General features: G+C 38.4%; 1 protein-coding gene across 2 annotated transcripts in view; it reads left to right on the top strand.

Annotated features, from left to right (window-relative positions):
* UBR1 (ubiquitin protein ligase E3 component n-recognin 1) overlaps positions 1–26,302 on the top strand; it is a 166,664-nt gene that overhangs the window by 56,468 nt on the left and 83,894 nt on the right. For both annotated transcript variants that reach the window (XM_080674650.1, XM_080674651.1), the window contains exons 13-20: positions 6,736–6,835; positions 7,269–7,397; positions 11,015–11,195; positions 13,624–13,685; positions 13,969–14,079; positions 14,792–14,857; positions 15,108–15,209; positions 26,213–26,276. In XM_080674650.1, coding sequence (XP_080530776.1) covers positions 6,736–6,835; positions 7,269–7,397; positions 11,015–11,195; positions 13,624–13,685; positions 13,969–14,079; positions 14,792–14,857; positions 15,108–15,209; positions 26,213–26,276 — 815 coding nt within the window. The remainder of the gene's footprint in view (positions 1–6,735; positions 6,836–7,268; positions 7,398–11,014; positions 11,196–13,623; positions 13,686–13,968; positions 14,080–14,791; positions 14,858–15,107; positions 15,210–26,212; positions 26,277–26,302) is intronic.

The raw sequence follows: 26,302 nt of genomic DNA on the forward strand, positions 1-26,302 counted from the left end.
TGACTCAGCTGCAGTTTGTTAGGTAAGATTAGAATTCAAAGGACCAGGCTATTTATATGCAAAAGCCTCTGCCTCAGCTTGGATAGGGTGGAGTCTCAGGGCGGAGCAAACAACAATGGCTTGGTGGGGCGGGATCTCAGGGTGGAGCACACAGCAATGGCTTCCTGTCAGCCCTGCCCTAAGAGGCCCCTGGGTCTCAGTGTCCTGCGGTAATCGCTGCAAGCACCTCTGAGAGAAAGCCGCCCTTGAGTTTCACCCGCTGCCAGACAGTCCAGTTTTCCCCCGTATGAGTCTGGGTACCCAGAGTCTTGCCCAGTACTGGAGTTCAGAGCAGTCGGGAGCTTTTGTCTCCCTCACAATTGAGAAAGCCAGCCGTGTACTCAGTTGCCAGCCCTCTCCACACGTGCACCTCCCTCTCTGTGCATGCGCCTCCGTACCTCTGCCTTCTGCAGCTCCTGTGAGTCTCAGTGTACTTTTCTCTTTCCTTCTAGTTGTAGAATTTCCACTCAGCCAGCCTTCCTGTGGTTCTGGATGGTGTTCGTTTTGTTTTTTAGTTATAGTTTTGAAATTGTTGTGTGAGGCAGCAGTTTAGGTGTTTACCTATGCTGCCATCTGGGTTTCTCCCTTGGTAGGTGATTTAATTTTATTTTTAGATTATAATCATTTGCCTAAGGTCACAGAGCTTGTAAGTAGCAGACCTTGAATCTGAGCCCAGCTCTGTTTATTTATATAACTCAAATTCTTTTCACTTCATCTTTTAGCCTCACAAAATAAATATCAATAAAACTTTCTCTGAAACTTAGCCTAAAACATCAATCAGATATACCCTTCATTTAACAAATAGCTATTGAGTCCCATTTTCTCAGTCATTCTTGGTAGAAATTTTGCAGTCATATCTTATTTTTACTATTTCCCCATAGACTTATTTATTCACCACTTCTTTCTGAACCCAGCTTTTAAATCAGAAATAACCACAAATATTTAATGTCTTTTAAATGTTTCCAGAATAAAGTCTAAATTCTTCCAGAATTTGTAGCTCTCCATAAACTTACCATATATGCTACTAATGTGACTGTAGCATTTAACATTTGTTAGTACTAGTAGAAGTTCTGTTAAGTCTGCCTCAGAAAATTTTCATTCTCTCAAACCAGTGTATTCCAACCATTGAGTAGCCCTGTCCAGCTGTTAGAAGTTCATTAGTTTATATTGAACTCTGTCTTTTTGTAGCTTTTCTTCTGTAGTTCTATGTTTCCCTTTGTCCATTCAGATCTTCAGTTCTCATTTAACTTGAAGATAGCAGGCATATCTGCCAAGTCTTCACTGGTTAAGTTTCATTAGTTTCCTTAGCTATACACTTTTCATATTTAAAATTCCTTCTAAATTATTGTCCTCCTCTACTGAACCGGTTCTAGTTGAATGTATACCATTTAAGCTAGTTGTGAAGAAATGAACACAGTACTCTGAGGTCTGCATAGTAGAAGGAAGGGATTGTTATACTGGGATCATTTTATTTTACTTTTTATTGTTTTTTGTGTTTTGCTTTTTTGTTAATACTCACCTGAGGATATTTTTCTATTGATTTTTAGAAAGAGTGGAAGGGAGGGGGAGAGACAAGAGAGAAACACAGGGGCCAGGGAGTGAACCTGCAACTGAGATATGTGCCCTTGACTGGAATTGAACCTGGGACCCTTCAGTCCACAGGCTGACACTCTATCCACTGAGCCAAACTGGCTAGGTCTATACCGCAATCATTTTAAATAATAAACCTCTATTAATTTAGTTTCATTTCTCATTCACTCTCTGTGGGTATTTGGTGGGATACTTTGTTTCTCAGTTGCTAATCATTGTGAAAATGAAACTTAGAAAAGAGAAGCAGTTAACTTTGGTTCTATTAAGTAAATATTACCCTTTTGTTACTTTAACCCAGGGATGGAGAACCTTTGTTCTGCCAAGGGCCATTTGAATATTTATAACATCATTCAAGGGCCATACAGATTTATCAGCTTAAAAATTAGCCTGCTATATTTGGTCAGATATTTAATTAACTCACCCCTAATGCCTTGGCAGGGCCAGACCACATGATTTCGAGGGCCTTATAATAATGGCCCATGGGCTAGACCAGGGGTGGGCAAACTTTTTGACTCGAGGGCCACAATGGGTTCTTAAACTGGACCGGAGGGCCGGAACAAAAGCATGGATGGAGTGTTTGTGTGAACTAATATAAATTCAAAGTAAAGGAGTGGAGGGGAGAACAAGAGAACCCTCCGCTCTGTTGGCTCCGCGGGCCAGATAGAACAGGCCGGATCCGGCCCGCGGGCCATAGTTTGCCCACGGCTGGGGTAGACATTCCTCACGCCTGCAACTTGCTCCTATTTCTAAAAAGGATAGTAGACTCTCAAACCAAATCACCCCCTTACTCTCCCATCCTTACCTTGCTTTTCTTCTTCCCCTTCCACTGCTTTTGCCACCTATTTTTATCTTCAGACTCCTTTTCTTTTCCTTTCCTTCATTATTATTTTCTCTCTTCTTATCCCTCACATCTTCTCTACTTGCTAGGTCTGCTAGGCATGAACTATGCGAGGTTACTAAAAACTAGAAATATAAATTCTCTAGAACAGTGCTTTTCAAATTTTAATATGAATACAAATCAGTTGGGGAGCTTGTTAAAATGCAGAGTTTTGTTCACTAGGTCTGACTAGAGCCCAGGCGTCTGCATTTCTAAAGAATACCCAGATAATGCTGATGCTTTTCATTTGTATACCATACTTTTAGAAAACAACCAAACTTTGATGTCATTTGTTCACTGTGAGATCGTAAACTTTAGTCCAGTGGTTCTCAACCTTTCTAATGCCACGACCCTTTAATACAATTCCTCATGTTGTGGTGACCCCCAACCATAAAATTATTTTTGTTGCTACTTCATAACTGTAATTTCGCTACTGTTAATGAATCATAATGTAAATATCTGTGTTTTCCGATGGCGACCCTGCTCAGGACCCACAGGTTGAGAACCCCTGCTGTAGAGCCTAAGACCATCGGAAAACACAGATATTTACATTACAATTCATTAACAGTAGCAAAATTACAATTATGAAGTAGCAACAAAAATAATTTTATGGTTGGGGGTCACCACAACATGAGGATCTGTATTAAAGGGTCGCTGCATTAGAAAGGTTGAGAACCACTGCTTTAGTCTTTTTTATCTTTACTGTTGGCGGGGAGAGGAGAGAGGACATCTGTAATACCCTCAAAATAAAGATTTTTTTAAAAAGATTTAGAGCCCTGGCCAGTTTTTCTTAATGGTTAGAGTGTTGGCCCACCCTCAAAAGGGTTGTGGGTTCAATTCCCAGTCCCGGTTGGAGCGCAAGCAGGAGGCAACCAATTGATGTGTCTCTCACATGGATGTTTCTCTCTCCCCCTCGCCCCCTGCCTTCCACTGTCTCTAAAAAAATCAATGGAAAAAATATCCTCACTCCTCCCATGAGCCTTTAAAAGAAAGAAAAAAGAAAAGAAAGAAAGAAAGAAAGATTTAGAAAGGTTATTAGTGTATGATTATATTTTTAACATATTAATAGATATCTAGAGAAAGGGAAAATTAAACTACAATTCTTACTATCTTTACAAAGTAAAAAAATATTTTTCCTATCTTTGTTGCCTTATCTTCTATGTTCCTACTTTACTTCCTTTGTATTTTTTTTAATTTAATAAATCTTTATTGTTCAGATTATTACAATTGTTCCTCTTTTTTCTCCCATAGCTCCCCTCCACCTGGTTCCCACCCCACCCTCTGCCCTTACCTCCCCGGCATTGTCCTCATCCATAGGTGTACGATTTTTGTCCAGTCTCTTCCCACACCCCCCATACCCCTTTCCCCTGAGAATTGTCAGTCCACTCCCTTTCTAAGCACCAGATTCTATTATATTCACCAGTATATTTTGTTCATCAGATTTTTAATTCACTTGATTTTTAGATTCACTTGTTGATAGATATGTATTTGTTGTTCATAATTTTTATCTTTACCTTTTTCTTCTTCTTCCTCTTCTTAAAGAATACCTTTCAGCATTTCATATAATACTGGTTTGGTGGCGATGAACTCCTTTAGCTTTTCCTTATCTGTGAAGCTCTTTATCTGACCTTCAATTCTGAATGATAGCTTTGCTGGGTAGAGTAATCTTGGTTGTAGGTTCTTGCTATTCATCACTTTGAATATTTCTTGCCACTCCCGTCTGGCCTGCATAGTTTCTGTTGAGAAATCAGCTAACAATCGTATGGGTGCTCCCTTGTAGGTAATTAACTGTTTTTCTCTTGCTGCTTTTAATATTCTCTTTGTCTTTTGCTCTTGGCCTTTTAATTATGATGTGTCTTGGTGTGGGCCTCTTTGGATTCCTTTTGTTTGGGGTTCTGTGCACTTCCTGGACTTGTAAATCTATTTCTTTCACCAGGTGGGGGAAGTTTTCAGTCATTATTTCTTCAAATAGGTTTTCAGTATCTTGCTCTCTCTCTTCTTCTGGCACCCCCATAATTCGGATGTTGGTACGCTTGAAGTTGTCCCAGAGGCTCCTTACACTATCTTCAACTTTTTGGATTGTTTTTTCTTTTTGCTTTTCCGGTTGAGTGTTTTTTGCTTCTTTGTATTTCAAATCTTTGACTTGATTCTTGCAGTCCTCTAGTCTGCTGTTAGGTCTCTGTATAATATTTTTTATTTCAGTCAGTGTATGCTTAATTTCTAGTTGGTCCTTTTTCATATCCTCGAGGGTCTCATTAAATTTATTGGCCTTTTCTAGAAAATTCTTGAAAAACCTTATAACCGTGGTTTTGAACTCTATATCCAGTCATTTGCTTTCCTCCATTTCTTTCATTTGTGATCTGTTTCTTTGTCTCCACATTTTCGTTGCTTCCCTGTGTTGATAGAGTGGCTTTGTGTGCTAGGGCCCAGTGGCTCAGCCTCCCCAGTCACCTGAGGTGGACACTCTTGGTGCACCCCTTTGTGGGCTGTGTGCACAGTCTTGTTGTAGTTAAGTCTTGATTGATGTTGGTATCACTGGGAGGAATTTACCTCCAGGCCAATTGGCTGTTAGGATCAGCTGTGTCTCCGCTGGGAGAGCTTCTGTGCTCAGCTTGGATGGGGCGGAGTCTCAGGGTGGAGCAGACAGCCTTGGCTTCCCGTGAGCCCTGCCCTGTGAGGCCTCTGGGTCTCAGTGTCCCTCAGTAATCGCTGCAAGCACCTCTGAGAGAAAACTGCCCTCAAGTTTTCCCCGCTTCCAGACAGTCCAGTTTCTCCCAGAATGAGTCTGGGTTCCCAGAGTCTCACCCGGAACTGGAGTTCAGCGCAGTTAGGAGCTTCTGTCTCCCTCCCGCTTGAGAAAGCCAGCCGCGCACTCAACAGTCAGTCCTCTCCACACACGCGCCTCCTGACCTCTGCCTTTCGCAGCTCCCCTGAGTCTCAGTGTGCTTTTCTCTTTTCCTGACAGTCCAGATTCCCCCCGTATGAGTCTGGGTCCCCAGGGTCTCACCCTGAAATGGAGTTCAGTGCAGTCGGAAGCTTCCGTTTCCCTCCCGCTTGAGAAAGCCAGCCACGCACTCAACTGCCAGTCCTGTCCACGCGCGTGCCTCCGTACCTCAGCCTTTTGCAGCTCCTCTGAGTCTCCGTGTACTTTTCTCTTTCCTCCTAGTTGCAGAATTTCCACTCAGCCAGCTTTCCTGTGGTTCTGGATTATGTCCGTTTTGTCTTTTAGGTGTAGTTTTGAAATTGTGCGAGGCAGCATTTTTAGGTATTTACCTATGCCGCCTTCTTGGTTTCTCCCCCTTCCTTTGTATTTTATTTTGTTTTGTTTTGAGTGCTTAACATTGTATTGCAGTGTCCACTATCCATATCTACTTTCCCCAGTACACTAAGGACCTCAAGGATAGGGTGTCTTGTTCATGTTTATTTCCCAGTGTGTGATATTTAACAGGAATTGATTTCAATTGACTGAGTGCAAAATAATTTTTATAATTGCTAGATTCCTTCCTGAGAAGTCATTTCCCAATAAACATTGTTTTCATTGGATATGAAACCAGTTCCAAATATCCTGCCTCCCCCCATCCCCAACTGTAGTATATTTATTGTCTAAAATCAGGTCATAGGAATAAATAGCTTTGGAGAACCAGTGCAGATGTTCACAAATCTCTAGTCATTACACACTCAGCAGCAACAACAAAGTTGTTAAATCCTCTTAGACCAAACTACTGTATGTGTTGTGAATTTTCTGTAATTCTCATGACTGCATGTCTTTTGTGGGGAGGGGGAAAGTGTATAATTTTAGTACAATAAGTATTTTATAGTTTACAAAATATTCCGAAATCATTTGTCTGCACAAGCAGCATGTATTCTACACATGCAGTTTTGACATGCATTTTGAGGCTGAAGGCAATTTTCTACTTGCCTTTTGGGTGAAGGGTATAAACAATCATAAAAAAATCTGTACTGTAGTTATCCAACTGTGATAGGCTAAGTTCTTTCTGGCTTCATTTAATCAGAACTAACTTTTGAGTGGAGAAGTCAGGCTTAGCTTTGACATCTGTCTCTTCTGGAGCATTCACATTTTGCTGGGATAATTCTAGCTCTGCCCAGAGCTTTTAATTGTAAGAAATTATAATACATAATTTTAATGAATCAACATTGTTTATAACCCTGAGTACCTTAAACTATCTCAAAATATAGAAGTGAAATATTTCTTTGTCTCAATATTATAGGTATATCCTAATCAGCAAGCCCACTGTATGGACAGAAAGATTAAAAATGCAATTCCTTGAAGGTTTTCGATCTTTTTTGAAGATTCTTACCTGTATGCAGGTATGGTACAGTTCTCTACACTAGTAAGATAAATTTATTTTTAAAAATTTAACCTGAGTCTTTAATATTTTTTAGCAAATTTTAGTTTTTATTTTAGAAAGAATATATCTAGCAAACTAGAAATAAAATGCAAACACTGCCTCACTGATCCTGCTTTATGTGATACTGTAGTAAGCACTTTCCATGCATTATCTCTCTCTTCCTCCTCCCTCATCCTCCCTCCCTTTCACTGTCTCTATAAGTCAGTGGTAAAAATATCCTCAGGTAAGGATTAACAACAACAACAACAAAAAGTTATGCATATTAGTATATAAATATGAATCCTGATAATTCTATATTTTGCTTGAAGAGGAGTGAAAAAAAGGATATGTGTGTGTGTGTGTGTGTGTGTGTGTGTGTGTGTGTGTGTGTGTAAACCACTTTTTTCTTGCAGGGAATGGAAGAAATTAGAAGACAGGTTGGACAACATATAGAAGTGGATCCTGACTGGGAGGCTGCCATTGCCATACAGATGCAATTGAAGAATATTTTACTCATGTTCCAAGAGTGGTGTGCTTGTGATGTAAGTAAAATTGTTATTGTTAGTAGGAGCAGTGTCTTTTTAAGTGCTCTAGTGGTTATTATAGTTTAGTTTTATGCTGCAACTTCATTGATGTAAAGTTTACTTAAGTAGTTTCTTATATATTTGATTTTGTCTTATTAAAATTTAGGAAGAAAATTCAGTTTCTCACACTTAATTAGAATGTGTTCTCCATGATAGTTTCATTTACCTTAGAAATAGTGGGTTTAAAAAAAAATACAACACACATTTATTTATGTATGTATGTATTTCCTTGGACATGAATATAAATAATATGTAAATTGGAACCATATAACACAGACTTTTAAATATTCCAACAATGGAGAAGGGTGGCTGTTCATTCAATTAAGTACTTTATTACATGTGTTAAACTAGTAATAAAATTAATTTCAAAATATAGGACTAACATATTTCCTTAAGCAATAATTTTAGACCATAACCCTACCACAATTCTCTTTTGGAAGTAAGAGCTCATTTATTTCTGTTCTGAGAAAATTGACATCTGAGTCAAATTCTTTCATTTTCTTCAGTTTCTCTCTATCTCTCACCAGTCTATTTACCGACTAAGTTTGTAGCTTCACTATTGGTCTCTTTCTTTTCATCTCTTTCTAAAACTAATGTCTCTACCAAGGCTCTTTAGCCCAACCTTTATTACTTATTCTGGAGTTTGATTCCTCGGTTGTTTCCCCTGGTATTTCCCACTCTTTCATTCATCTGCCTATAAACACATATCCTTAAAAACAACAATAAAAAAAGTCCCCTTACTTGTCTTTGCTACCTCTGTAAACTGTATTCTAGCTCTCTTTTTTTCCTTTTCTGCTCCACCACCAGCAGTTAATGATAGACACAAAAGACCTTAATCCAGCACGGCAGCTTTTTAAAAAATATATATTTTTATTGATTTCAGAGAGAAAGGGTGAAGGAGAGACAGAAACAGCAATAATGGAGAGAATCATTAATCAACTGCCTCCGGCATGCCCCTCACTGGGGATCGAGTCTGCAACCCAGGCATGTGCCCTTGACTGGAATCGAACCTGGGATCCTTCAATCCACAGGCCGACACTCTATCCACTGGGCCAAACTGACTAGGGCCAGCACAGTAGCTTTATAGAACAAAGACAGGAAATATTGTTCCGCAACTAGTCACAGAACATATTTTTGGCTCCTCTCAGTCTTATGGAGGGCATGCATAATTCTTGGAGATAAGGTCAAAATGTCTGTTGTTTATCTTTACATGTGTTCAGCCTTCTGAAGTCATTTATGTCTACTATTGTTGCTCTTTAGAGTCTGGCTTCTGCCCTTACCAAATGACAGGAATTGCTTTTGGAAAAAATTTCAAAGGGTCTTTTTAACCAAATTCAGAGGACTTTTCTGAGGCCCCATCTTCCTTAAAATGTCTATAGCATCGTTTTCTGTTGAGTACCTTAACCTTTTTGAAAGGTTCTTTCCCTCTGATTTTCACAAATCTACATTATCCTAATATTTCTATTCACTGCCCATTTAAATGAGACCTTTCCCAATAGTCTCTTTTTATTTCTACCACCACAATTAAAACTTCATATAAATGACTCTTTCAAGCTATAATATCATTTCTGTTTGTGTGTTAGACATTCCTGCTTAGGTCTTACACTTATTTCAAATTCAGAATATAAAAAATTGATTTGTCATCATTTCCTTCTACTTACAACTTGCATGTTCTCTTCCTGACTGCTCTTGTTCCATAAATAACGCTATGATTCATACATTCATTTATATGGGAAATATCAAGAGCTACTACATTCTCTGTGTTAAATTGTTAACAGATATTTTTGATGGTAAAAAAGTTCTGTGTGCCCTAGCTGGTTTGGCTGAGTGGATAGAGCATCAGCCTTCGGACTGAAGGGTCCCGGGTTTGCTTCCAGTTAAGGGCACATGTCAGGGTTGTAGGCTCGATCCCCAGTAAGAGGCATGCAGGAGGCAGCCAATCAATGATTCTCTCTCATCCTTGATGTTTCTATCTCGTTCTCCCTCTCCCTTCCACTCTGAAATCAATAAAAAACATTTTTTTGAAAAATTATATTTAAAGAAAAAAGTTCTGTGCTCACATAAGATTGGGAAATGCTAGGTTGAACAAATTCAAATGAATTTTTTAAGCCACTGAAACTTTTTGAACTTTTTTTATTTATTGATTGATTTTAAAGAGAGAGAAAGAGATCTATTTGTTGTTCCATTTATTTATGCATTCGTTGATTGATTTTTTTTAAAAAAGAATATTGATTTTTAGAGAGAGAGGGGAAGGGAGAGAAAACATCCATGTGATAGTGCAACATAGATCTGCTGCCTCCTGAACGCCCTACTGGGGATTGAGCCTGCAACCCTAGCATGTGCCCTTGACTGAGAATCAAACCTCCTGGTGCACAGGATAATGCCCAACCAACTGAGCCATACCGGCCAGGATCATTGATTGATTCTTGTATGTGCCCTCACCAGGGATTAGATGCACTATCTTGGTATATTGGGATGATGCTCTAACCAACTGAGCTACCCAGCCAGGGCCTGAACTTTTCACTCTTTAATTAATGTGCTAATTTCTAAGAGGGATAGTCCCAACATTTATTTGATAATAGTATTCCTTTTTTAAGATAAAATCAGTTTGAGAAACACTGTCTTAAAAAGTGACCTTTTGGGGCACGTGCAGGAAGCAACCAATCGATGTGTCTCTCTCACATCAATGTTTCTCTCTCTGTCTCTCTCCCTCCCTTCCACTCGAAAAATCAATGGAAAAATATAGTCGATTAAGGATTAGCGACAACAACAAAAAAGTGACTTTTGACTTCTCTCTCTGCCATACTCATCCTAATTTGAATTTTCCTTATCCTAAATTTATTTTATAATCCTAACATATCTTTTGGGTTAATTCTTTTTTGCCCTGACTACTTCCACTCTAGTTGAGACCCTTATCACCTTACACTTAGACTTTGTAGTAATCTTCCTACTGGTTTCGTTGGTTCCTAACATTACTCTCTACTCTATTGACACCCATTAATTCTTGAAGCAGTGAGTTGTCTATATTATTATACTTTAGATACCATCAATGTATTCACATGTCAATACCAAGGCATATTTCCAACTTTAATTGCTCCTTAATTCCATCCACAAAACCTTGGATTTTTCTAGTTTTTATCCCTTTCTATTGCCTGAACAGGAGGTGTATTCTTCGTTATTTCTCTTTGTTTATTTTGTATCTTTGCTTACAATGCCATCGTTTTCTCATCTTTTCTCCATATTTATATTCTGCTTATTCTTTAGATCCCACTCAAAAATTGCTTTCACAATATGTCTTCCAGTTGTTTATGATGCTTCCCTCCCCCCCCCCCACTCTTAGTGGAATAGTTTCTATCATTTACATGGTACTTACTAGTACAATTTTTCACATTGATTGTGTGTGCATGTGCACGGGCATGTGCCTCTCTCTGTCTTATATTTCCTACTGGTTTACGGATCCTGTAGAGGTAGCCCTAGTAATACATAGAATAATTTTGTGCTTGTACTTAGCAACTATTTATTGAATAATGTGGTAAAGTAGATAATTTGTCAATTTATTTGCATTTTTCTTCTAGGAAGAACTCTTACTAGTGGCTTATAAAGAATGTCACAAAGCTGTGATGAGGTGTAGTACAAGTTTTATGTCTAGTAGCAAGACAGTAGTACAATTGTGTGGTCACACTTTGGAAACTAAGTCCTACAGAGTATCTGAAGATCTCGTAAGCATACATCTTCCACTCTCTAGGACTCTTGCTGGTGAGTGTTAGTTTGTTTTTTGCTTTGTTTCTATCAGTTTTGTTTCCTAGATATTCAGAGTACTGGAATCATACCTATTTTTCTTCTATGCTAAGTATGTATAGGCATACTCACATCAGATACTGCAATTAAGAGCTGTCACTGTCCTTCAAAGAACTGTCACTAAACATCTAAGGATGTTTGTTTTCCTAGGCCTTTTGTAATTTTGGTCAACTAATGGATCTTATAGTACACACTTAAAGACTGACTTAATAACTCATCTCCTGCCCAAATCTCAATATAGTAAAATCTCGTTGCTGGTTTTAAATCTCTTTTCTGCCAAATTGTACAAGTGTTGGTGTCACCGTTTCTTTCACCACCAAAAGAAAGATCATAGATTTCCTTTATTCATTCTTTGATTTGCATTTCCATGTAAACTGGCTCTGTCAGGGTTGTTGTTGTTTTTGTAAACAACTTTATAACTGTGGTAAAATATACATAACATAAAATTTACCATTTTAAGTGTTTAGTTCTGTGGCATTAAGTACATTGTTTTATGCAGCATCACCAATATCTATCTCCAGAATATTTTTCATCTTCCCAAACTCAAATTCTGTACCCATTCAACATAACTCCTCATTTCCTACTCCCTGCATTTCCTGGCAGCCACTATTCTACTTTCTGTCTCTATAACTTTATTATTATAGGTACCTCATGTGAGTGTAATCATACACATCTTCTTTTATAACTGACTTATTTCACTTAGCATAATATCCTCAAAGTTTATCTGTGTGGTAGCATGTATCAGAATTTTCTTCCTTTCTGAAGTTGAGTAATATTCTATAATATGTATATGTCACATTTTGTTTATCTATTTATCCATCAATGGATGCTTCATGTTGTTTCCACCTTTTGGCTATTGTGAATAATGTTGGTATGAACATGAGTATACAAATATCTGTTTGAGTCCTGTTTTCAATTCTTTGGGGTATATACCTATAAATAGAATTGTTGGATTTTAAGGTAATTCTCCTCTTTAATTTTTTTTGAGGAACTGCCATACTGTTTTTCATGGCAGCTACACCATTTTACATTCCTACTAGAGGCCCGATGAACGAAATTTGTGCACTTGCGGGGCGGGGGGAGTCCTTCAGCCTGGCCTGCGCCCTCTTGCAGTCCGGGAGTCCTTGGGGAGCCTGGCTCAGGGCTCCTGCATTGAGTGTCTGCCCCCTGGTGCTCGGTGCGCATCATAGCAACCGGTCGTTCCAGTTCGGTCTATTTGCATATTGCCCTTTTATTATATAGGGTTATTATATAGGATGAGCAGTGCACAAGGATTCCAGCTTCTCCACATCCTCATCAACACTTATTTTCTTTTTGTTTTTTTAATAGCCATCCTAGTGAGTGGGAAATGATATCTCATTGTGGCTTTGATTTGCATTTCTTTAGTGATTTGTAATACTGACTATCTTTTTCTATGCTCATTAGCCATGTGTATATCTTTGGAGAAATGTCTATTCAAGTCCTTGGTCTATTTTTAAAGAAAATACGTTTTTATTGATTTCAGAGAGAGGAAGGGAGAGGGAGAAAGAGAGGGAGACAGAAACATCAATGATACGAGAGAATCATTGATTGGCTGCCTCCTGCATACCCCCTACTGGGGATCGAGCCCACAAACCAGGCATGTGCCCCAACCTGGAGTCCAACTGTGACCTCCTGGTTCATAGGTCAATGCTCAACCACTGAACCACACCAGCTGGGCATTAATAGGATCTTTTGTTGTTGGGTTGTTGGAGTTCTTAATATATTCTGTATGTTAACTGCTTATTAGATGCATGATTTGCAAATATTTTCTCCTGTTCTCTGGGTTGCCTTTTCACTATGTTGATAGTGTCCTTTGATGCACAAAAGGTCTTAATTTTGATATAGTCTATAATTTATTTTTCCTTTGGTTACCTGTGCTTTTGGTGTCATAGTCAAGAAATTATTGCCAAATCCAGTGTCTTGGAGCCTTTTATCTATGTTTTCTTCTAAGAGTTTTATAATTTTAACTCCTGAGTTTAGATTGTTGATTCACTTTTTCTTATTTTTGGTATGTTATATAATGGACATGTCATTTTATGTCACTTCTATTTTTATAAAAAAAAGACTTAGATCTAAGTTGTTTCTTTTGATGCTTGGTTAATTGAAAAATAAGCATGTCTTTATAAGCAACATATTATTTTTATATAATGTATAAGCATACCTTGCACAGTGTAGGGACTTAAATATATTAGTAATATGTTCAAAATTAGAAATCAAAAGTTTAGATTTTGAGGTGTCATTTTTAAACTCAATAAATGGTATTTTTAAATTTCACAAATTTCCAAATTTGATGAGTTGATTAAGAATCAAATTTAATTGGATTTATTGCTTTTTAATTTTTCTCCTTTTATTTTTTAACCATTAGGTCTCCATGTGCGTTTAAGCAGGTTGGGCGGTGTTGCAAGACTGCATGAATTTGTGCCTTTTGTAAGTGCCTATATAAGGGTTGACTTGCTTAGATCCTATTTTAAATACCTCTTGGTTGATGAATGGGAAGAAAAATAATATTTTGAAACCCACATAAATAATTCCCATTTAGTAATTTTAAATCTATATGTAGTACATTGAAATCTGAATCATAGGGATTTAGTCATCTAGTTCAAGCCCTTTTATTTTACCGATAAGAATACTGAAGAATATATACTGCCATAACTGTGAGACACATCCAAGCCTTCTAAGAAATAATGAAATTGACCTCATTCTGTTTCAGGAGGACTTTCAAGTGGAGGCACTAGTAGAATTTCCTTTGCGTTGTCTGGTATTAGTTGCCCAGGTTGTTGCTGAGATGTGGCGAAGAAATGGGCTCTCTCTCATTAGCCAGGTACAGTAAGGCCAATTATTCATATTTGTAAATGTGTTCATTTTCTGATTTAAAAAAAACCCAAACATATCAGTTTACCTTGTGTCCCTGGACTTTGCTGAGTATTTGCTTTCTGTTTTCATGTATGAAGTCAGAAATGAAAGTTCTAGTGACCATGTAGACATTTCTACTTTTATCCTATTGAGTGGCTAGATCAGTTGACAGCCAATAGTACCACCAGAAACCTGCCCATTAACATAGGTCTTTTCTAAAGATCACCTTGCTTGGGGACCAGTAGCCTTCCTACCACCGGTCTTAATTGAAGGCCACCTTATAATTTTTCCTTCTGTTTTAGAGCAAATAAAGAGAAGTGCCATTTCCTAAAAGGGGAAATAGAAATTGTAAATATACCATACTTGGGAGAAAAATGGTATTATGATTGATTATATTGGTTTACTTTTATTGAAGTGGGCATTAAATTTTTTTACTACACATGTCAAGAGTACTAACTAATATAAAGCATTTTTAAACTCTGAAATATTTTCATACCACGTTTTCTCGCCTTATCCTCACAAATCCCTTAAAATGTTTTGTAGATTTACAATTTATATTTTGCCACTAAGGAGTTCTTGGAGTTCTTAGTTTAGAGAAAGTTTTAAGAATAGTTTTTGTTGAAAATTCTGTTTGAAATAAAATAATTCTTGTAACTTCTATTCTACCTTTTATTGTATAGGTGTTTTATTACCAGGATGTTAAGTGCAGAGAAGAAATGTATGATAAAGATATCATCATGCTTCAGGTACCTATTTAAATTACTTCTGGTATTTATGTCTTAACCTTCCTTCTTAGATTCTTTGTAATAAGAGAAGATACTGTAATTATTTTTAAGTTAAATTTTTCTCACTTTTAAAATACGACATCATAGAAGTAGAAGGGACTACTACATTTTCTTCTGCAGATTTACTTTATAATTTTTCTGACGGTATTATTGGAGGCAAAATGATTCTGATTCAATACACATGAACTGTGATGCTCTGTGTCTTTCACAGATTGGTGCATCTTTAATGGATCCCAACAAGTTCTTATTACTGATACTTCAGAGGTATGAACTTGCTGATGCTTTTAACAAGACCATATCTACAAATGACCAGGTAAGCAACAGAAACTGAGATGTGAAATAATTCCAAATAAAATGTTATTGTTGCCCTAACGGGTTTGGCTCAGTGGGTAGAGTGTCGGCCTGCGGACTGAAGGGTCCCAGGTTCGATTCCGGTCAAAGGCATGTACCTTGGTTGCGGTCACATCCCCAGTAGGGAGTGTGCAGGAGGCAGCTGATCGATGTTTCTCTCTCATCGATGTTTCTAACTCTCTATACCTCTCCCTTCCTCTCTGTAAAAAATCAATAAAAAATATATTTTAAAAAATGTTATTGTTAACTATTTTTTTTTTTTTTCAAATTTTTATTAAGGTATTATATGTGTACATATCTTACCATTGCCCCCCCCACCCCACTCCCATACATGCCCTCACCCCCCAATGTTTTGCATCCGTTGGTTAGTCTTATATACATGCATATAAGTCCTTCAGTTGATCTCTTATTTCCCCCACCTCTCCCTAACCTTACCACTGTAATTTGACAGTCTGTTTGATGTTTTACTGCCTCTGTAACTATCTTTTTGTTCATCAGTTTATAATGTTTTTCATTATCCCCAAATGAGTGGGATCATGTGGTATTTTTCTTTCATTGACTGGCTTATTTCACTTAGCATAATGTTCTCTAATTCCATCCAAGTGCCTACAAATGGTAGTAATTCCTTCTTTTTTACGGCAGCATAGTATTCCATTGTGTAAATGTACCATAGTTTTCTGATCCAGTCATCTGCTGACGGGCACCTAGGCTGTTTCCAAATCTTAGCTATTGTAAATTGTGCTGCTATGAACATAGGGGTGCATATATCCTTTCTGATTGGTGTTTCTGGTTTCTTAGGATATATTCCTAGGAGTGGGATTACTGGGTCAAATGGGAGTTCCATTTTCAGTTTTTTGAGGAAACTCCATACTGTTCTCCACAGTGGCTGCACCAGTCTGCATTCCCACCAGCAGTGCACGAGGGTTCCTTTTTCTCCGCATCCTCGCCAACACTTGTCGTTTGTTGATTTGTTGACGATAGCCATTCTGACAGGTGTGAGATGGTATCGCATTGTTGTTTTGATTTGCATCTCTCGGATAATTAGTGACTTTGAGCATGTTTTCATGTGTCTCTTGGCCTTCCTTCTGTCTTCTTTCGAGAAGATTCTATTTAGGTCCGTTGCCCATTTTTTTATTGGATCCTTTATCTTCCTTTTATTAAGTTGTATAAGCTGCCTGTAGATGTTGGAAATTAAACCTTTATCAGTGATACCATTTGCAAATATGTTCTCCCATACAGTGGGGTTTCTTGTTGTTTTGTTGATGGTTTCTTTTGCTGTGCAAAAGCTTTTTATTTTGATGTAGTCCCATTTGTTTATTTTCTGTTTGGCTTCCATTGCCCTAGGGGCAGTATCACTGAAAAAGTTCTTTTGGCATATGTCTGAGATTTTGCTGCCTGTGGATTCCTCTAGTATTTTTATGGTCTCCCGTCTTATATTTAAGTCCTGTACCCATTTTGAGTTTATTTTTGTGTATGGTGTAAGTTGGTGATCTAGTTTCATTTTTTTGCATGTATCTGTCCAATTTTCCCAACACCATTTATTAAAGAGACTGTCTTGACTCCATTGTATGCTCATGCCTCCTTTGTCAAATATTAAATGCGCATATTGGTTTGGGTCGATATCTGGATTCTCTATTCTGTTCCATTGATCTATATGTCTGTTCTTGTGCCAGTACCAGGCTGTTTTGAGGACAGTGGCTTTGTAATACAGCTTGAAATCTGGTATTGAGAGCCCTCCTACTTTATTCTTCTTTCTCAGGATTGCTGTGGCTATTCGGGGTCTTTTTTTATTCCAGATGAATTTTTGGAGAGTTCTTTCTAGGTCTGTGAAATACGCCGTTGGTATTTTAATGGGGAGTGCATTGAATCTATAGATTGCTTTGGGTAGTATGGACATTTTAGTGATGTTGATTCTACCAATCCATGAACATGGTATGTTCTTCCATCTGTTTATATCTTCCTCTATCTCTTTTTTCAGGGTCCTGTAGTTTTCCGCATATAGGTCTTTTACCTCCTTGGTTAGGTTTATTCCTAAGTATCTTAATTTTTTTGGTGCGATGGAAAATGGGATTGCTTTTTTAGTCTCTCTTTCTGTAAGTTCATTGTTGGTGTATAGAAATGCCATAGATTTCTTGGCGTTAATTTTGTATCCTGCTACATTGCCGAATTCATTTATTAAGTCTGTTAGTTTTTTGATGGAGTCTTTCGGGTTTTTTATGTACAATATCATGTCATCTGCAAATAAGGACAGCTTTACTTCTTCTTTTCCAATTTGGATGCCTTTTATTTCTTCTTCTTGTCTAATTGCAGTGGCTAATACTTCCAGTACTATGTCAAACAGGAGTGGTGAGAGTGGGCATCCCTGTCTTGTTCCTGTTCTTAGGGGAAATGGTTTTAGTTTTTGCCCATTGAGTATGATGTTAGCTGTGGGTTTATCATATATAGCTTTTATTATGTTGAGGTATGATCCTTCTATTCCCACCTTGTTGAGAGTTTTTATCAAGAAAGGGTGTTGGATTTTGTCAAATGCTTTTTCTGCATCAATTGATATGACTATGTGATTTTTATCTCTCAATTTGTTTATGTGATGTATCACATTTATTGATTTGCGGATATTGAACCATCCTTGCATTCCTGGGATAAATCCTACTTGGTCATGGTGTATGATCTTTCTGATGTACTGCTGGATCCTATTTGCTAGAATTTTATTGAGGATTTTGGCATCTACATTCATGAGGGATATTGGCCTGTAATTCTCCTTCATTGTGTTGTCTTTATCTGGTTTTGGTATGAGGGTGATGCTGGCTTCATAGAAGGAGCTTGGAAGTGTTCCTTCCTCTTGAATTTTTTGGAATAGTCTGAGGAGGATAGGTTTTAGTTCTTCCTTGAATGTTTGGTAGAACTCTCCTGTGAAGCCGTCTGGCCCCGGGCTTTTGTTTGCCGGAAGCTCTTTGATGACTGCTTCAATTTCTTCCATAGTTACTGGCATGTTGAGCTGTTTAGATTCTTCCTGATTGAGTTTTGGAAGGTTATATTTTTCTAGGAATCTGTCCATTTCCTCCAGGTTGTCCAGTTTGTTGGAATAGAGTTGTTCGTAGTATTTTTTAACAATCCTTTGTATTTCGGCGGGATCTGTTGTTATTTCACCTCTTTCATTTCTGATCTTGTTTATTTGGGTCCTCTCTCTTTGCTTCTTGGTGAGCCTGGCTAGAGGTTCATCAATCTTGTTTATCCTTTCAAAGAACCAGCTCTTGGTTTTGTTGATCTTTTGTATTGTTTCTTTGATCTCTATGTCGTTTATCTGTGCTCTGATCTTTATTATTTCCTTCCTTCTGCTTACACTGGGCTTTTCTTGTTGCTCTTTTTCTAACTCTTTGAGTTGTTGGGTTAGGTAATTTATTACCCCTGTTTCTTGTTTTTTGCAGTAGGCTTGTAGAGCTATGAACTTCCCTCTCAAGACTGCTTTCGCTGTGTCCCATAGATTTTGGATTGTAGTGTTTTCATTGTCGTTTGTTGTCATGATGTTTTTTATTTCTTCTTTGATCTCTCTGGTAACCCAGTCATGGTTTAATAGCATGCTGTTTAGTCTCCATGTGTTTGATTTCTTTGGGTTGTTTTTATTGTAGTTGATTTCCAGTTTTATGCCACTGTGGTCTGAGAAGATGCTTGATATGATTTCTATCTTCTTGAATTTGAAGAGACTTTGCCTATGTCCCAAGATATGGTCTATCTTTGAAAATGACCCATGTGCACTTGAGAAGAATGTATATTCTGTGGCTTTGGGGTGAAATGTTCTGAAGATGTCAATTAATTCCATCTGGTCTAGTGAGTCATTTAGGATTGATGTTTCTTTGCTGATGTTTTGTTTAGAGGATTTGTCCAGTGGTGATAGTGGGGTATTAAAGTCTCCTACTATGATTGTATTGCTGTCAATCTCTCCCTTGATATCCTCCAGGAGTTTTTTTATGTATTTGGGTGCTCCTGTATTGGGTGCATATATGTTTACCAGAGTTATTTCTTCTTGTTGGATTGCTCCCTTTAGTATTATGAAATGGCCTTCCTTATCTCTTGTTATGTCCTTCAGTTTGAGATCTAATTTGTCAGAAATAAGTATTGCTACCCCAGCTTTTTTTTCAGTTCCATTTGCCTGGAAAACCTTTTTCCATCCCTTCACCCTCAGTCTGTGTGCGTCTTTTTTTCTGAGGTGGGTTTCTTGTAGACAGCAGATATATGGGTCGTGTTTTCTTATCCAATCCGTTACCCTATGTCTTTTGATTGGGGCATTTAATCCATTTACATTTAAAGTTATTATTGATAGGTACTTATTTGTCGCCATTCCTATTCTTTACCCCTGTGTTATTTCTTCGCTTCCTGTTTCTTTCTTTCTTTTTTTTTTTTACAGCAGACCCTTTAGCATTTCTTGCATTGCTGGTTTGGTGGTAATAAATTCCCTTAGTCCTTTTTTGTCTGTGAAGCTCCTGATTTCACCTTCAATTTTGATTGACAGCCTTGCTGGGTACAGTATTCTTGGATTCAGCCCCTTCCTTTGCATGACTTTGTATATTTCATTCCATTCCCTTCTGGCCTGATGAGTTTCTGTTGAGAAATCAGTTGTTAGTCTGATGGGGGTTCCTTTGTATGTAACTTTCTGTCTCTCTCTTGCTGCTTTTAAGATTCTTACTTTGTCGTTGGTGTTTGCCAATTTAATTATAATGTGCCTTGGCGTCGGTCTTTTGGGGTTCATTTTGCTTGGGACTCTGTGAGCTTCCTGGATTTGTGTGGGTTTTTTCTTCCCTATATCTGGGAAATTTTCTGTCATTATTTCTTCAAAGAGGTTTTCTATTCCTTGCTCAGCTTCCTTTCCTTCTGGAACCCCTATTATGCGGATGTTGTTTTGTTTCGTGTTGTCCCAAAGTTCCCTTAGACTCTCCTCCTGCCTTTTAATTTTTTTTTCTAGAAGTTGCTTTTCTTGGGTATTTTTTTCCATCTTGTCTTCTAGCTCACTGATACGGTCCTCTGCTTCTTCTAGTCTACTCTTGATGCTTTCTATTGAGTTCTTTACAGCAGCGATGTCATTTTTCATTTCTTCTTGGTTCTTCTTCATTTCCTCTTGGTTCTTGCTCATATTGTCGAATTTGTCTTCCATTCTTTTCAGCCACCTTATGACCATTTCTCTGAATTCTTTTTCTGGAAGGTTGCTTGCCTCCATTTCGTTTACTTCCTTTTCTGGTGATGCCTGTTTTTCTTTCATATGCGGGCTGCTTCTTTGTCTCCCCATGGTCTCTCTTCTCTGGGTGTCTGGTTATGTAGTTCTCTCTCTCCTGGGTTGATTTAAAGGCACAAAATACAGCACTACCAGGTACAACTCACAAGGCACTGAACAGGAATGTATTCACGATATTAATAACCTCCAATAAAGGTGACCACCAGAGAAAGGCAAATTAGGTGATAGGAGAGAAAGAAGAAGAGGAAAAAGAAAGAAAGAAAGAAAAAAAGAAAAAAGGAGTGTGAAAATGAAATTGGGAAAAGGGAAAGTAAAGAGAAAAAGAAAAAAAAAAAAGTAAGAGAGACAAGAAAGTGACTAAGAGAGAAAGGGGAACAGACTATATATATTGGGGATAAAACTCCAATAGAACAATCACTAATCCCAGCAAATGCCAGCAACAAATGCCTGGGGATTAGTACAAACTACAACACCAACTAATACGGAGTGAGGCAAGGGAAAGCTGAAGCACAAAACAAACAAAAAAATAAACAAAAGAAGAATAAGCAAAACAATCTCACAAAAAAGCATAAAAATTGGGTATAATCTACATTCAAGCAAACAACAACAAAAGGACAGAGAGAAGGACAAGTTTATGGATAGCTCAGACAGTGAAGGGAGAGGTGTATGTGGACTTGGAGCAGGGGATTGGAGATTAGATATGTAAGTAGGGTGAAATTTTAACAAGGGGTAAACAGAAAGAATAGGGAAAATCTAAAGCAGTAAAAGGGTAAGATAAACAGGACAATGAAAAGGGGGAGGTTAGGAAGAGAGTGATGGCCTAAAGGTAGAGTTGAGATAGAGTAAAACGATGCTAAAGGAAAGATAAAAATAGAATGTAGAACCCTAATCCCAAAATAAAATGAAGAGAAAGTAAAATGACACTTAAAAAAATAAAATAAAATAAAATAAAATAGCAGTAGTAATAATACGGATTGAAAATAAAAATGTAATCATTAAAAAGGTAAAATCAAGTGATGAAAAAAGAAAAAAAAAGTTTCTTGATTAAAAGATGCAAAAAATGAAAATAAAAAAAAAAATAAAAAAAATAAAAAAATAAAAGGTAAAAATAAAATGTGAAGTAGTGAAGGTCATTCACTTCCTCTGTTTTTCTGTTTGGCACGCCTGTTTCTCAGTCCAGACAGTATTGCAGTTCCCTGCGATCCACTGCTCTTCGGTGTTGTAAGCCAGTCCTGATTTTAAGCAGGCGGTGTGTCTTAATTTCTCGTATTCCTTTATTTTTGATTACACAAGAGTCAATTTGTGATTCAGCCCCTGGGTGGCAGTGTTTCTGGATTGACTTCCGGGTCTATCTATGGCCTCTCTAGGCAGTGTTAGAGCCTTCTTTCCCTGTGGCACTCTTTCCCACCGGCCTGTGGGAGTGGTCTGCCTCAGAGCTGACTCTCTGATGTTCACTCCCCGCTCCGATCCCCGGGTTCCAGAAAAACAACCTTCCCCTGCAGTCTCCCAGGGTGTCCCCAACTGGGTGATCCTATGTATTGGGCTTAGTAATCAGAAGCCAGAATTTCAAGAGGAAAAAGCCCAAGTGTGCGCACTCCGTGGCTGCGCGTAAACCCAGGCACCCAGGGAACGCAGGGGCTGCGCATAAGTCTGGACTGCCTGAAATTCTTAGGGTGTCCCTGCACTTCAGATCAAAATGGGTTGCTTTTTAGAGTGCCCTTCTCTTAGCAGCTCTGAGGACCCCTTTCCACATTCACAGATCACGCCAGCCCCTACAGCCACGGATTTTTCTAGGCACAGACTTCCCTGGTCCTCCAGCTCCCGCGAAACGCGCGTTCCTCTCTCCCGCCGGGACCAGAGACCTCACCTTATCTCAGGCGAAATCTGACCTTTCCGTGGTGGAGTGTAGAGCTCCTCTGAACCCGTGTGCTTGCGCCAGTTGGGGAGCGTTGTTCTGGGGCTCGCAGCTGTTCCTGGGGTGCCGCAGTTGTGGATTCTCAGGCTTCAGATAAGCTCCACTTTCCGGATCAAGATGGCGCAGACTCCGCGTCCAAGCCCGCAGCTCCGGGAGGGGACCCAGCCGCAGTGGGTGCTGCCAGGTCAGGGGAACCCCGTTCAGCAGTCCCCCGCCTCCTTCTGGAATTCAGCTGTCTCCCAACCAGCCAACAAACACTCCTTGTGCGACCCTCAGCTGTTCTTTCTTTCTGCTCCGGGACAAGGCTCAGAACACGTCTGTCTATTCCGCCGCCATTATTCCCTCTCCCTATTGTTAACTATTTTAATCATATTTAAGATTGTTATTTTTTATCTGTATCTGCAAAAATCACAGATAAAAAATAACAATCTTAAATATGATTAAAGATTTTGCTGGACAAAAATCACACGGGTAACACACACACACACACACATATGTGTGTGTGTGTGTGTGTGTGTGTGTGTGTGTGTTTCCCGTGTGATTTTTGTCCAGCAAATCTACTTCAAATAATTTATCTTAAGCTCTAGCTGGTTTGGCTCAGTGGATAGAGCATCAGCCTGTGGACCAAAGAGTCCCGGGTTCAATTCCAGTCAAGGGCACATACCTTGGTTGCAGGCTTCTCCCCTGCCTGGGCTCTGGTCAGGTGCATGCAGGATACATACATATACTCTTACATATAGATCCACATATGCCCCCTAGTGATCAGTGCATGTCATAGTGACCGATCGACCAGTTGTTCTGCCATTCGATTGCTTAGGGTTTTATATATAGATTATTTTTTTAAATCCTCACCCAAGGATGTTTTTCCATTGATTTTTAGAGAGAGCGGAAGAGAGAGGGAAAGACAGAGAGAAATATCAATGTGAGAGAAACACATCGATTGGTTGCCTACTGCATGCACCTGACCAGAGCCCAGGCAGGGGAGAAGCCTGCAACCAAGGTATGTGCCCTTGATTGGAATTGAACCTGGGACCCTTTGGTCCACAGGCTGATGCTCTATCCACTGAGCCAAACCAGCTAGGGTTTAAGATAAATTACTTGAAGTAGATTTGCTGGACAAAACAGTGTGCTTCTTTTTTTTTTTTATTGTGCTGGCCAGTTTGGCTCAGTGGATAGAGCATCGGCCTGTGGACTGAAGGGTCCCAGGTTTGATTCCAGTCAGGGGCACATGCCCAGGTTGTGGGCTCAATCCCCAATGTGGGGTGTGCAGGAGGCAGCCAATCAAAGGTTCTCTATCATCATTGATGTTTCTATCTCTCCCCCTGTCCCTTCCTCTCTGAAATCAATAAAAATATTTTTTATTTTTTTTATTAATTTTAGAAAGAGAGGAAGGGAGAGAGTAAGTGAAAGAGAGAGAGACAGACAGACAAATGTTGTTCCACTTATTTATGCATTCATTGGTTGATTTTTTTTTTTCCTAAACATGTTTTTATTGATTTCAGAGAGTGGAAGGGAGAGGGAGAGAGAGAGAGAACCATCAATTTTGAGAGAGAATCATTGATCGGCCCTCCTCCTCCACACTCCTTACTGGGGATCAAGCCCACAACCTGAGTATGTGCCCTCACTGGGAATCCAACCGCCATCTCCTGGTTCATAGGTCAACACTCAACCACTGAGCCACACTGGCTGGGCAATTGGTTGATTCTTATATGTGCCCTGACTGTAGAGATAACCATACCTAGGCATATTGGAAGGATGCTGTAACTAGCTGAGCTACCTGGTCAGGGCTAGTGTGTGCTTTTTCTTAAGATTCTTCTTGTATTTTGTCAAATTGCTTTCAGAAAAGTTACTTTGATTTAAGATTTCTCTAGCAGTACATACATCTGTAGTGGCATTTAAAAAAAATTTTGGCCTTTCTAAATTGTATTTATTGAAGCATATATTTAGATGATCTGAATTACCTTTTAACACCACACTGCACATAATTTGGCACCCACCAAAAACAAGCTGCCAAACAATCTCAAAATATGAGCTGCCTTTGAAAATGAAAAACATTAACAATAATGAAAAAAAAAGAGAAAACCTGTGTGTGGTGAATAAATATGAATTTCAAAAATTATACCACAAAATAGTATACTTAAATTACATATAAATTAAGCTAAAATTGGTGAAATAGTAATTGGTTCCTTTTTAACAATAACTCCAATTTTGAGCCCAGAGGCCAAATTGAGTATAAATAGGTACTTAAACAGAAAATAAATTTCCACAATTTTTGTTGATGAAATTAAAAATACACTATATAATGAAAGGCTAATATGCAAATTGACTGAACAGTGGAATGACCTATCACTATGATGCTTACTGACCATCAGGGGGCAGACACTCAATGCAGGAGCTGCCCCCTGATAGTCAATGTGCTCCCACAGGGGAAGCATCATTCAGCCAGAAGACAGGTTCATGGCTGGCAAGCGCAGCGGTGGTGGCGGCAGCGCTAAGGATGTTCGACTGCCAGCGGGGAGCGGGCCTAAGCTGTCAGTCAGGCATCCCCCTAGGATGCCCAGACTGCAAGAGGGCACAGGCTGGGTTGAGGGACTGCCCCTCTCCAAGTGCACGAATTTCATGCATTGGGCCTCTAGTATTAATAATAATTGAGTTTTGTAGTATAAGTCTACTAAGGAAAAGAATGCATTTTGTTGTTATATCATGTTACTTAATTGAGAGTCAACACTCATGTTCCTTATACAGTTGATTGCCCATGTTTTTTTATAAAAATCATTCCTAGCTGCTTGGGCCATAGAAAAATAGGCTTTGGGCTGGATTTTGCCCACTGGCTATAGATTGCTCATCACTGGGTTAGATGCTTGGGAGAAGACCAGCAAATCACTCTCCACAAAAGAGCAAGTAATAGATAACCAGTAATATCCCTTGGTTACCACGTTGCATATGTTGTTACTGGATCCTTGTACTGGGACAGCTGGCACTGGTATTTTTAATTTTGTTGATCTTATAGATGAAAGGTGGTGTTTCATTTTCATTTGTAGTTTTTGAATTATCAGTGAGGTGATCATGTTTTCATGATTATTGGCTTTTCTCCCCTTTTGTAGTGAATTATCTGTTCCTGTTCTTTGCTCCTTTTCTGTTTTTGTAAAAGTTCCTTATTTAATAAGGTTATTAATTATTTATTTATTGTATTTGCTATATTTTTCACAGTTTATAGTTTGTCTCATGGAGTTTTCTCACATCTTCATTGTTTTAATATTTGATAACAACTTATAAAGTAGCACTTGACTACTTTGAATTTATAAATCACATTATTTTATTCTTTCAGATTAGAAGTCACTTGCAAAAGGGCCATGTATAGGATATAAAATACAAAGCTAATTTTTAGTCATGTTTTATACTTAGTGAAAATAAATAAATAATTTCCAATAGTGCTTAATGAGAACTGTGTTATGGAAAGGTACTCTCACCATAATTGTTAGGTACCTATTTGAAGCCACTGCCTCACCAACCCAGGTAAGAAGGAAGCCTGTAGTAGAGGAAAAGTTAAAGATTAGAATCAGTTTGTTGACTTAAGGTTATGAGGGGAATAAGTAACACAATAATAGTATTTAGCAGTTATTATCTATTTCTTGTTACGTGCCAGATACTATGAACTTTGTTGAATTTGATGTCCAAAAGGGAATTATTCACCTCATAATTTTCTATTGCTGTGGTTGAAAGAAAATACTGGACTTAGAAGGACCATGAGTCTGATGCAGAAATATATGTTGTGTGGAGGTTTTTGGTTCTTATACAACTAATTTATTATTTTTTGATTCTATAGGATTTGATTAAACAATATAATACATTAATAGAAGAAATGCTTCAAATCCTCATCTATATTGTGGGTAAGATTAAAACATGTTTTGAAATA

This window comes from Plecotus auritus (genome assembly GCF_963455305.1).
Source record: "Plecotus auritus genome assembly, chromosome: 1".
Classification (NCBI taxonomy): domain Eukaryota; kingdom Metazoa; phylum Chordata; class Mammalia; order Chiroptera; family Vespertilionidae; genus Plecotus; species Plecotus auritus.